We start from the raw sequence: 13,457 nt of genomic DNA, 5'->3' as shown, positions 1-13,457 counted from the left end.
CCACTGAGCAAGGCCAGGGATCGAACTTACATCCTCATAGATACTAGTTTGGTTCACAACATGCTGAGCCACAATGGGAACTCCTCTTTATATCTTATTCTATTGTTTAGTCAACGTATTTAATTTCTTCAATATTGTTTATCTCCTTAAATGTCTAATCTTTACTCAAGTTTGTATTCCTCTGGAAATATCAGCTTTATTGGCTAAGTAATTTTACCACGGAGAAAGGCAAAAGGCCAGGTATTGGTCATCTTTTTCTACCTCAGAGAGAACTCCTTGAAAATGAAATCAGTATGGAAGAAAAAGCAAAGCTTAACAATGAAAAGAAACAGAGCTGTGATGACATCATTTGCATGGTTTCCAGTTCTACCTGACTTCAATTTCATAGTTAAGTAATCTGTTTGCTTAAGCTAGTTTGACTCAACTTCTGTCACTGATTTAATAGCCTTCACTAATTCAGCTGCCTTCATCATATACTAAATTCCTTTATGTATCTGGTCCAGTGAGCTATCTATACCTATATAAATGTTATATTTCAAATTTCATTGCTTTATATACGAGTTCTAGTCTTTTTTTAACCTTCAGTTTTCTATGGACTCATTTTCATTAGTGGAATAAGTATATGTATTTTAGTCAGGGTTCTTCAGAGAACCAAGAGGAGGAGATTATACATATATAGAAGCAATGCCGAGTAGTTATGCTGCAAGCCACACGTGAGGTCCAAGATTATACATACATAAATTTGAGGGTATAATTTTGATTAAAGAAGCAAAATATAAGAGTTCCCATTGTGGCTCAGTATTAATAAACATGACTAGTAGTATCCATGAGGATGTGGGTTTGATCCCTGGCCCCGCTCAGTGGTATAAAGATCCAGCATTGCCATGAGCTGTGGTGTAGGTTGCAGACATGGCTCAGATCTGGTGTTGCTGGGACTGTGGTGTAGGCTGGCAGCTGCAGCTCTGATTCAACCCCTAGCCTGGGAACTTCGCCATGTGCTGTGGGTACAACCCCCCAGCCAAAAAAAAAGAAAAAAAAAAAAAAGACAAAGACAAAATAAAAGGCAAAATATAGCTTCTACATATTTGGATGAAAACCAACTAATATTAAAACTATGTTGGAGTTCCCGTCGTGGCTCAGTGGTTAACAAATCCGACTAGGAACCATGAGGTTGTGGCTTCCATCCCTGGCTTTGCTCAGTGGTTAAGAATCCGGTGTTGCCATGAGCTGTGGTGTAGGTTGCAGATGTGGCTTGGATCCTGCATTGCTGTGGCTCTGATGTAGGCCGGTGGCGGCTGCAGCTCCAATTTGACCCCTAGCCTGGGAACCTTCATGTGCCGAGGAAGCAGCCCAAGAAATGGCACAAAAGACAACAACCCCCCCCAAAAAAAAACTATGTATAAGGAAGAACCGAGCAGACACTAATATAAAGTACTAAAACAAGATGGGTGTAAAAGCATAAGTCTACTTGGGGAAAGAAAGTGGGTAGTCAAAGAGTTGATACAGGCTTCTTCAAGGGACATACTGGTAGAAACTCAGAGTCAAATAAGAGAATGAGAAGTTCCCTGGTGGCCTAGTAATTAAGGACTCAGCATTGTCACTGCTGTGGCTCAGGTTACTGCTGTGTCTCGGGTTTGATCCCTGATCTGGGAACTTCCACATGCCATGTGCTCAGGCATGAAAAAAAAAAAAAAAAAAAAAAAAGAGCAGTAGGCTCCACTCGCCATGCTGACTGTCAGCGTGAAGCGCGATGTGCTCTTCCGAGCTCTGGGCCGGATCTACACCAATGAAGAATTTGATGAGGGAGTTCCCGTCGTGGCACAGTGGTTAACGAATCCGACTAGGAACCATGAGGTTGCGGGTTCGGTCCCTGCCCTTGCTCAGTGGGTTAACGATCCGGCGTTGCCGTGAGCTGTGGTGTAGGTTGCAGACGCGGCTCGGATCCCGCGTTGCTGTGGCTCTGGTGTGGGCCGGTGGCTACAGCTCTGATTCAACCCCTAGCCTGGGAACCTCCATATGCCGAGGGAGCGGCCCAAGAAATAGCAACAACAACAAGACAAAAAAGACAAAAAAAAAAAAAAGAATTTGATGAACTATGTTTTGAATTTGGTCTGGAACTCGATGAAATTACTTCTGAGAAGGAAATTATAAGTAAGGAACAAGGTAATGAAAAGGCACAGGGGGCCTCTGATGTTGTTCTCTACAAAATTGACGTCCCTCCCAACAGATATGATCTCCTTTGTCTGGAAGGATTGGTTCGAGGACTTCAAGTCTTCAAAGAAAGGATAAAGGCTCCAGTGTATAAACGGGTAATGCCCAATGGAGAAATCCAGAAATTAATCATCACAGAAGAGACAGCTAAAATACGCCCGTATGCTGTTGCAGCGGTTCTACGAAACATGAAGTTTACTAAAGATAGGTATGACAGCTTCATTGAACTTCAGGAGAAATTACATCAGAACATCTGCAGGAAAAGAGCACTTGTTGCTATTGGTACCCATGATTTGGATACTTTGTCAGGCCCATTTACTTACACTGCAAAGAAGCCTGCAGACATCAAATTCAAACCTCTAAATAAGAGCAAGGAGTGTACAGCCTGTGAATTGATGAACATATACAAGACTGACAATCAACTTAAACATTATTTACATATAATTGAAAACCTCTGTATCCAGTTATCTATGACAGCAATGGTGTAGTCCTTTCCATGCCTCCAATCATCAATGGAAATCATTCCAAAATAACAGTGAATACTAGAAATGTATTTATTGAATGCACAGGAACTGACTTTACTAAGGCAAAAATAGTTCTTGATACTATTGTCACCATGTTCAGTGAATATTGTGATAATCAGTTTACGGTTGAAGCAGCTGAGGTAGTTTTTCCTAATGGAAAATTATATACCTTTCCAGAACTGGCTTACCGAAAGGAGATAGTGAGAGCTGATCTAATTAACAAAAAAATTGGAATCAGAGAAACTCCAGAAAATCTTGCCAAGATCCTTCTGACCAGGATGTGTTTAAAGTCAGAAGTCAGAAGTCAGAAGTCATAGGCAATGGGCATCAGATTGAGATTGAGGTCCCTCCGACCAGAGCCGACATTATCCATGCCTGTGATATCATAGAAGATGCAGCTATTGCTTATGGATATAACAACATTCAGATGACTCTCCCGAAAACATACACCATAGCTAATCAATTCCCCCTAAATAAGTTCACAGAACTCCTGAGACATGACATGGCAGCTGCTGGATTCACTGAAGCACTTACCTTTGCCCTGTGCTCTCAAGAAGATATTGCTGATAAACTGGGTTTGGATATCTCTGCAACAAAGGCAGTCCACATAAGTAATCCTAAAACAGCTGAATTTCAGGTGGCACACACTACCCTTCTTCCTGGCCTCCTAAAAACCATAGCTGCAAATCGGAAGATGCCCCTTCCTCTAAAACTGTTTGAAATCTCTGACGTTGTAATAAAAGATTCTAGCAGAGATGTAGGTGCAAGAAACTACAGGCATCTCTGTGCTGTTTATTACAACAAGAATCCTGGGTTTGAGATAATCCATGGGCTCCTGGACAGAATCATGCAGCTATTTGCTGTGCCTCCTGGTGAAAAGGGAGGATATGTGATCAAAGCATCAGAAGGCCCTGCGTTCTTCCCTGGCCGCTGCGCTGAGATCTTTGCCCGGGGTCAGAGCATCGGGAAGCTGGGGGTTCTTCATCCTGATGTGATCACTAAATTTGAGCTGACTCTGCCCTGCTCCTGCTTGGAAACCAATATCGAGCCGTTCTTGTGAAGATGGGTCTCTGTTGTGTGGTTATCACCCCTCGGGCCCCTCTCTCCTTCCCAGTGCCCTTTTGTCCCCAGATGAATGTCCACTTGTGCTTGTGCATTAATGTTGAATAAAATACAGAGAAGTGTCAAAAAAATGAATCTATATTTGGAGTTCCCACTGTGGTTCAGTGAGTTAATGATCTGGCTTGTCTCTGTGGCAGTGCCTGCTGGATCCCCGGGCCAGGGCAGTAGGCTAAAGGATCTGGAATAGGTTTCAGCTGGGGCTCAGATTCAATCCCTGGCCTGGGAACTTCCATATACTGCAGGTGAAGCCATAAAAATGAGAAAAAATTAAACATGCATGTTTGAGAACTTTTAGGGTTCTGCAGCTGTGTTGCTTCTCCCAAGGACTCTAGAAATGTTATTCTAATTAATAAATCACATAATTGTATATCTTGTTTTGACTATTTACCATTTTGTAGATATCACTGCATGAAGAAAATGTTGAACAAAAGAAAAGGGGCAAGGAGGCTCACAGGGAGGCTCACTCTCCTCATATCCCATGTGAGCTAGCCTGCGATTGTAGTAATCTAGAAATATTTTTCAGCTTGCTTATTGCCCTTGCCATCTCCCTAGAAGATTCAGCCTGCCTAAAGAGGGAGTACAATGAAGAATCAAAACCACTTCCTAGATATAAGAATGGATAAGAAGCTTATTTTTTACTTTCCTATTTTTTAGTGTTCCTAGTAGATAGTAGGTACTCAATGAAATGGTAGATACTTAATACTGATAATTTTAATTTTGCATTGCATACGTCTTAACTCCTCTGTCCTACTTTTGCTTAATTGAACTCATCTAGCAAAAATCAAAGTCATGATCAAATCCAATTCTGCCTATTCCATAGACATCGACTACTCTCTTTAAATTCTGCTTATTGCTATCAAGGGGTCTCTTTTTAGGCTGTCCAGAGATCATATGATTTTCTCTTTATTACATTGTTTCATGCTATATTCTCTTTCTTCAAATCTCCAGTGCCTCTTTTTTCATCTTCATTTTCATAAGATGACCTTGTTTTTTGTTTTGAGAAAATAGAAGCCCTCAGAAAAGAACTTTCACAGGAGTTCCCGTTGTGGCACAGTGGAAACAAGTCCGACTGGGAACCATGAGGTTGCGGGTTTGATCCCTGGCCTTGCTTTGTGGCTTAAGGATCTGGCTTTGCCATGAGCTGTGGTGTAGGTCACAGATGCAGCTCAGATCTGGAGTTGCCGTGGCTCTGGCTCAGGCTGGCAGCTGTAGCTCAGCTTTGACCCCTAGCCTGGGAACGTCCACATGCCGATAGTGTGGCCCTAAAAAGAAAAAAAAGAAAAAAGAGAAAAGAACTTTCACAAGCATGGACAGTCATATTTCTCCCACCCACCTAAATTTGTACTAACATATTCCTTTTCTTTTGTTTCAATGGGTGAATTTTTCATTTTCTAGCGAAGGCCAACTCTTCCACCAAAGAGGATAGCAAATAATCACATGCAAATATTCTCAACATCATTACTCTAAGAGAAATGCAAATTAATGGGATATGTGTGTATATATATCTCCAATGGGATATAACTACACACCTATCAGAGTGGCTAAAATCAGTGACAGGGAGTTCCCGTCGTGGCTCAGTGGATAATGAATCTGACTAGGAACCGTGAGGTTGAGGGTTCGATCCCTGGCTTTGATCAGTGGGTTGAGGATCCAGTGTTGCTGTGAGTTGTGCTGTAGGTTGCAGATGTGGCTCGGATCCCACGTTGCTGTGACTGTGGCGTAGGCTGGCGGCTACAGCTCTGATTAGACCCCTAGCCTGGGAACTTCCATATGCCGCGGGTGCAGCCCTACCTAGAAAAGGCAAAAAGACCAAAAAAACAAAGGCAGTTACAACACCAAATGCTGTGAAGGATGCCGAGGATCTGGATCTCTCATACACTGCTGGTGGGACTTTTCCCATTTGGTACAGTTTGGTAGCTTTTTAATAAAACTACAAATGTAATTACTATTCAACCCAGCTCAGTGGTATTAAGTGGTATTCATGGACATTTAGGCTAGAAAAATGAAAACTTATGTTTATACAAAAATATGTATACAAATGTTCATAGCAACTTGATTTGTAATAGCCTAAAACTGGAAACAATCTAAGTATCCTTCAATGGGTGAATTTTTCAACAAGTATATCGATAACATTACTCAGGGACAAAGAGGAATGCACTGTTGAGACACAAGGCAACTTGGGTAGATTTAAAGGTATTATGCTGTAGAGAAAGCCAGTTCTCAAAGTTATATGTTGTATGATTCCATTCACTCTTTTTCTCCCCCCTTTTTTTCTTTTTAGGGCAACACCCATGGCACATGGAAGGAAGTTTCCAGACAAGGGGTCAAATTAGAGCTGAAACTCCCGGCTTACACTACAGCCACAGCAATACCAGATCCAAGCTGCATCTGCAAGCTCCACCACAGCTTGTTGCAATACCAGATCCAAGCTGCATCTGCAAGCTCCACCACAGCTTGTTGCAATACCAGATCCAAGCTGCATCTGCAAGCTCCACCACAGCTTGTTGCAATACCAGATCCTTAACCCACCAAGTGAGGCCCTGGATTGAACCTGCATCCTTATGGATACTATGTCAGGTTCTTAACCCACTGAGCCACAATGGGAACCCCCCCATTCTTTTTATTTTTCTTTTTAGGGTTGAACCCAGAGCATATGGAAGTTCTCAAGCTAGGGGTCAAATTGAAACTACAGCTGCAGGCCTATGCCACAGCCACAGCAACATGGGATCCGAGAGCTGTGTCTTCGACCTACACCACAGCTCAGGGCAATGCCGGATCCCTGACCCACTGAGCGAGGACCACATCCTTGTGGATACTAGTTGGATTTGCTTCTGCTGCACCACAATGAACTCCCCATTCATTCTTGGAATGATGAAATTATAGATATGGCGGTAGATTAGTAGCTGCCAATGGTCAGGGATAGAAGTGAAGAGGAAAGTGGGTGTATTTATAAAAAGCATTACAAGGGATTGTTGTGTTAATGAAATCATTTTATATCTTGATTATGGTGGTGATTCCATGAATCCGTACATGATAAAAATGCACAGAAATACAATCACACTTTAGTACGTGTCAAACTGGTGAATTGGATTAAGATTAGTGGATTGCATCAATGTTTAATTTTCAGCTGTAATATTGCATTATAGTTATACAAGATGTTACCCTAGGAGAAACTGGGTGAACAATATGTGAGATCTTTCTGTATTATGTCTTGCCACTTTATGTAAAACTGAGTTATCTAAAAATAGCCTAATTTAAGTGTTAAATAAGATAGTTGATGGTGAGTATCCATGGCTTGTTTCTGATACTTTTATGGTCGTGCTCCTAATATTTACCTTCAAGTACGATGTTATTAGTAATATTGACTAGGTATATATATATATATACTACATTTTACTGTTACAGAGATAACAATTTGTTCTAATTTTACCAAGGTTCTAAAAGGTTTTAAAAAATCAGGCATGGGGAGTTCCCTGGTGGTATAGTAGTTAGGATTCAGTGCTTTTACCACTGCAGCCTGGGTTCACTCCCTGGCCTGGGAAGTGAGATCCTACATCAAGCCACTGTACAATACAGCCCCTCTCCCTGGCAAAAAAAAAAAAAAAAGCCATAAAATTTAAAGCTTTGCCAATGCTTTTATAACATTTACTGATCACTTTATTATTTTGTTGCCTTTCATAATTTTTCTAATATTTAAAACACCTGTAGGAGTTCCTGCTGTGGCTCAGCAGTAACTAAACTAATACCCATGAAGATGCAGGTGTGTTCCTGGCCTCACTCAGTGTGTTAAGGATCTAGCATTGCCCTTGAGCTGTGGTGTAGGTTGCAGATGTGACTTGGATCTGGTGTGGCTGTGGCTGTGGTGTAGACTAGCAAATATAGCTCCAATTCAACCCCTAGCCTGGGAATCTCCTATACTGTGGGTGTGGCCCCAAAAAGACAAAAACAAAAAAAAAAGATTGGATGGAACAAATCCCTTTTCCTTCAGATTTGCCATCTTCTTTTTTTTTGTCTTTTTGCCATTTCTTGGGCCGCTCCTGCGACATATGGAGGTTCCCAGGCAAGGGTCGAATTGGAGCTGTAGCCACTGGCCTACGCCAGAGCCACAGCAACGCAGGATCCAAGCCGCGTCTGCAACCTACACCACAGCTCACGGCCAACGCCGGATCGTTAACCCACTGAGCAAGGGCAGGGACCGAACCCGCAACCTCATGGTTCCTACTCGGATTCGTTAACCACTGCGCCATGAGGGGAACTCCTGCCGTCTCCTTCTAGTGTCCCCTACTGGCAGGGGATAACATAAATCCAGGCAGGGCAGAAATGTGCAGTGTTCCCTTCCATCACAAAGCTGAGTAAAGATGGGTGGGTATATAGACTACAGCATAATAACTGGTATATAGTTTTTCGTATTTACTCTTTTGCTTATTGCTTTGCATTCCTTCAAAGACTCACATGGGTATCAGGTTTTCAATATGTGATATTACTTTCTCTTGAATCCTTTTTATAGTCTAAATTTAAAATATTTTCTTTCCATTTCCACTCTCTATTTCTCTTAGGGACTGTCAGCTGTGTTTATTCACTTTTGAGTTCCTCTAGCTTTTTTTTTTTTTCCCCCCTCAGGGCTGTCTACATGCAGCTCACAGCAACACCAGATCCTTGACCCACTAAGCGAGGCCAGGGATGGAACTCACACCCTCATGGATATTAGTGGGATTCATTACCAGTGTGCCACAATGGGAACTCCCTGTTTAGCTTGATTTGATGAATTAAATTTTTTGTTTTATCCAGATTTACTGTTCAGGAGTTCTCTTGTGTTAAGGATCTGAATGGTCACTGAAGCAGTTCAGGTTGCTGCTGTGGCATGGGTTCAGTTTCTGGCCCGAGAACTTGTACATGCCATGGGCGACACCAACAAATCTTATTGTTCTATATAATTTTGCATCATATATCACAACTCTTTTCTATTTCTCAGTCCTAAGTGAAACATATTTTCCTGTACTTCATTATTTTTGGCCTGCTCCTGGCATGCGGAAGTTCCAGTACCAGGGATCAAACCTGCACTACAGCAGCAACCTGAGTCACAACAGTGATGACAAATCCTTAACCCACTGAGGTTCATTCTTTTTTTTGGTATTTTTGCCTTTTTCTTGAGCTGCTCCTGCAGCATATGGAGGTTCCCAGGCTGGGGTCAAATTGGAGCTGTAGCCACCGGCCTACACCAGAGCCACAGCAACACGGGATCCGAGCCACGTCTGCGACCTACGCCACAGCTCACGGCAACGCCGGATTGTTAACCCACCGAGCAAGGCCAGGGACCAAACCTGCAACCTCATGGTTCCTAGTCGGATTCATTCACCACTATGCCACAACGGGAACTCCTATATCCTATTATTTTCACAAAGTGATTAAAATAAATGACCTGCTACTAAGATGTTTCTTTTGCTTCTCTCCCTCATTTCAATCTGTACATTCTTTCCTTTGCCTGTATTGTCTCTGTCCTATTGAGTTTGGGTCCACAGCTAGCAGTTTCTCCTTAAATGGGTTTTGTTTTGAAATGAAGCTTACTTTGTTAGTTTCAAGAGTTCATGAGGACCAAGACTACAACAAATTTGGAACTTAGCACAGTTCCCTTAACCCTACCAGGAAGGCAGTTCTGGCTCAGGATGAAGTTTCAGTCCTTGGACTCAATCAGTGGGTTAAGGATCTGGCATTGCCATGGGTTACAGGTCACAGACTCAGCTCAGATCCCACATTGCCGTGGTGCATAGGTCAGTGGAGGCAGCTCTGACTTGGCCCCTAGTCCGGCAATTTCATATGCTGCAGGTGCGGCCATAAAAAGAAGAAAAAAAAAAAACCCCTGCAAATTGGCATGTGCAAGAACCTTCACTATTTTGGCTGTTGTTTTCTTTTTTGAGGGGGGCTGGGCCCTGGGGCATGGAGAAGTTCCTGGGCCAGGGATGGAACCCACAACACAGCAGTGACACTGCTGGGTCCTTTACCCACTGAGCCATCAGGGAACTCCTTAGCTGCTGCTTACAAACTGTTTATTTGGGAGATTCCCTATTCTCAAGGTCATCAGATGTCCCATTGCTTTTCTTTCATGACTTTCCAAGACAGCCGGCACTACTTGCGTTTTACAGCTGCTTTGGAGCTTGTCATTATCTAATCTTATTTTGGGATTGTGGGCATACCATGTCACGAAGACTTGTAACTGCCATGCATGGGTGTTTTTGCTCTTATGCAGAGATTTGGGAGATTAAAAAACTAACACTGCTATTTCTGTCATCTTCTACTCTTCAATGTACTTCTGGTAATTAATTTTTTTTTGTTTTTTGATTTTAGGGCCACACTTGCAGCATATGGAAGTTCCCAGACTAGGGGTTCAATTGGAGCCACAGCTGCCAACCTACACAACCACAAGCAACGTGGGATCTGAGCCTCATCTGCGGCCTATACCACACACAGCTCATGGCAATGCCAGATTCTTAACCCACTGAGCGAGGCCAGGGATTGAACCCGCAACCTCATGGTTCCTAGTTGGATTCATTTCCGCTGTGCCATGACAGCAACTCCTATAGTAGACAATTTAAAAAGTAAAAAAAGAAATAGGGAAAAACCACCCAACCTCTTGAAATTAACTTACTTCCACAAGATAGAAACCACAAATTCAAACAGCTAGAAATTAATGAAAATGAGAAAACACACTGTAGGCAAAGGTGACTTTTTTCAGAGGAAAGTTGATAGTGGTTAAACACCTTCATTACAAAGTAGAAAAGAATGAAAATACATGCAAAAAGCACTGAATACCAAAGATTATCTGTCCTCTATTTTTTTTTAAGAAATCAATGAGGGAGTTCCCGTCGTGGCGCAGTGGTTAACGAATCTGACTAGGAACCATGAGGTTGCGGGTTCGGTCCCTGCCCTTGCTCGGTGGGTTAACGATCCGGCGTTGCCGTGAGCTGTGGTGTAGGTTGCAGACGCGGCTCGGATCCCGCGTTGCTGTGGCTCTGGCGTAGGCCGGTGGCTACAGCTCCGATTCAACCCCTAGCCTGGGAACCTCCATATGCCGCGGGAGCGGCCCAAAGAAATAGCAAAAAGACAAAAAAAAAAAAAAAAAAAAAGAAAGAAATCAATGAATTTTAAAAAGAATAAAATGACAATATTAAATGCTGGCAAGAATGTGGACCAACAGACACTCAGATATTGTGGGTGGGGACAGAAAAATGGTATAACCGAGAGGTCTAATTAAAGTGGAAGATTCATGTAGTCTTAGCCAATGATGTTCACCTTTAAGCAAGCACCTTCCCAACCTGTGGGCCAGGGATGGGTGGCTGAGTAAGGCCTTAAATGGCCACAGATCTCAAAGCCTCATTTTTCATCCTACACAGCAAGGAAATTTTTTTTTTTTTGTCTTTTTGCCATTTCTTGGGCCGCTCCCGCGGCATATGGAGGTTCCCAGGCTAGGGGTCCATCGGAGCTGTAGCAACCGGTCTACGCCAGAGCCACAGCAACGCTGGATCTGAGCCATGTCTGTGACCTACACCACAGCTCACGGCAACGCCGGATCGTTAACCCACCGAGCAAGGGCAAGGATCAAACCCGCAACCTCATGGTTCCTAGTCGGATTCGTTAACCACTGAGCCACGACGGGAACTCCAGGAAATTTTTTTTTATACTATCATCTATTTAAGCAACCTCTTCTAATATTTTTCTTGGATTTTTACATTTGAAAGCACAGTTTTGTTGTAGTCAAGGCGTTATTTTATTCTCTACTGTACCTCCAGCCCCTGGAAGTGTCTGGTGCATAGTACTGGCTCAAAAAATATTTGTTGAATATATACCACATAAAAAATGATCACTGGAATACTATAAAAATGCAAAATCAGACAACGTAAGATGTCTATGTAATTAGAGGATGAACTTGGAGCTTCTGTTACGCCTCAGTGGGTTAAGAACCTGACATATTAGAGTTCCTTTAGTGGCACAGCAGAAACAATCCAACCAGTATCCACAAGGATGCAGGTTCTATCCCTCGCCTTGCTCAGTGGGTCAGGGATCCGGGTGTTGCTGTGAGCTGTGGTGTATGTCACAGACAAGGCTTGAATCCCCTGATGCTGTGGCTGTGGTGCAGGCCAGCAGCTGCAGCTCCAATTCGACCCCTACCCTGGGAACTTCCACATGCCACAGATGCGGCCCTAAAAAACAAAAACAAACAAACCCACCCACCCAGAACCTGACATAGTGTCTATAAGGATGTGAGTTTGATCCCTGGGCTTGCTCAGTGGGTTAAGGACCTGGCTTACTGCAAGCTGTGGCGTAGGTCACAGATGTGGTTCAGATCTGGTATTGCTGTGGATCAGGTGTAGGCTGGCAGCTGCAGCTCCAATTTGATGGATTGCCTGGGAATTTCCATATGCCACAGGAGTGGCCCTAAAAGGAAAAATAAAAAAATAAAATAAAAATGAACCTGTATACTCATATATAGCAGTTAGAATAAATTAGAAATCCATTTATAAATCTCAAACAACACTAAATGAAAAGAAGCAAATTGCAGAAAGGTTTAAGTACAATGCAACTTAAAGTTTTATGTAAAGTTTACAATCACGTGGAACAAGGCTATGTGTTAGGTACAAAATGATAAATGCATGGAATGATGCACACCAAGTAACCGTTGCCTCTGGGGAAAAATGAGGAAAATGTGATCAGGAAAAGATTTGCAAGGGAGCTTTAACGCCATCTGTAATATTTTATTTCCGAAACAAAAATGTGGAGCATGGCAAAATGTTAGGATTTAATAGGACTAAATGTTAATTGCTATGTTTTGTTCTTATATGTTAAAATCGACCATAATTAAAAAATAAAGTAGGGGAGTTCCCATCATGGCACAGCAAAAACAAATCTGACTAGGAACCATGAGGTTATGGATTTGGTCCCTGGCCTCACTCAGTGGGTTAACAATCTGGCGTTGCTGTGAGCTGTGGTATAGGCTGCAGATGTGGCTCAGATCTGGTATTGCTGTGGCTCTGGCATAGGCCGGCAGCAACAGCTCCCACTGGACCCCTGGCCTGGGAACCTCCGTATGCTGTGGATGCAGCCCTGAAAAGGATAAAAGACGCACATAAATAAAGTAGGGTTGATTATAAATATAAGAATGTGTATGAAAAACAATGAAACAACGAATCCAAGTAGGAACCATGAGGTTGTGGGTTCGATCCCTGGTCTCATTCAGTGAGTTAAGGATCTAGCGTTGCCCTGAGCTGTGGTGTAGGTCGCAGACGTGGCTTGGATCTGCCATTGCTGTGGCTCTGGTGTAGGCTGGCCGAGACAGCTCCAATTGGACCCCTGGCCTGGAAACCTCTATATGCCATGGGTGTGGCCCTCAAAAGACAAAAGACCAAAAAAAAAAACAAAAACAACAACAAAACAAAACTAAAAAAAAAAACAAAAACCCAATGAAACAAAATAAATTTGTTTTGGCCTACTCAAGCTAGAAAATGTGTGTAGAAATCAATGAAGAAAGGAAGTGTAGGTAGAGAAGAAATTAAGAGAATACTTTCTACAACTCTAAGCAAACATATGCAAAAGACTCAATGAAATGTA

General features: G+C 42.7%; 1 protein-coding gene across 1 annotated transcript; it reads left to right on the top strand.

The window, feature by feature from the left end:
- Nucleotides 1-1,710: 1,710 nt before the first annotated feature.
- On the top strand, nt 1,711-3,885 carry LOC110261142 (phenylalanine--tRNA ligase beta subunit-like). The gene is given in 4 exon segments (XM_084963878.1): nt 1,711-1,789; nt 2,080-2,655; nt 2,658-3,034; nt 3,037-3,885. Coding segments are annotated over 4 exon segments (1,776 nt in total). The 5' UTR covers nt 1,711-1,725; the 3' UTR covers nt 3,796-3,885.
- The last annotated feature ends 9,572 nt before the right edge of the window (nt 3,886-13,457 follow it).

Source organism: Sus scrofa, chromosome 6 (genome assembly GCF_054392235.1).
Source record: "Sus scrofa isolate SSC_HxYL_T2T_F1_AM1 chromosome 6, Sscrofa_HxYL_maternal_Yorkshire_Landrace_v2.0, whole genome shotgun sequence".
NCBI lineage: Eukaryota > Metazoa > Chordata > Mammalia > Artiodactyla > Suidae > Sus > Sus scrofa.
This window is presented reverse-complemented; position numbering and strand designations above follow the sequence as displayed.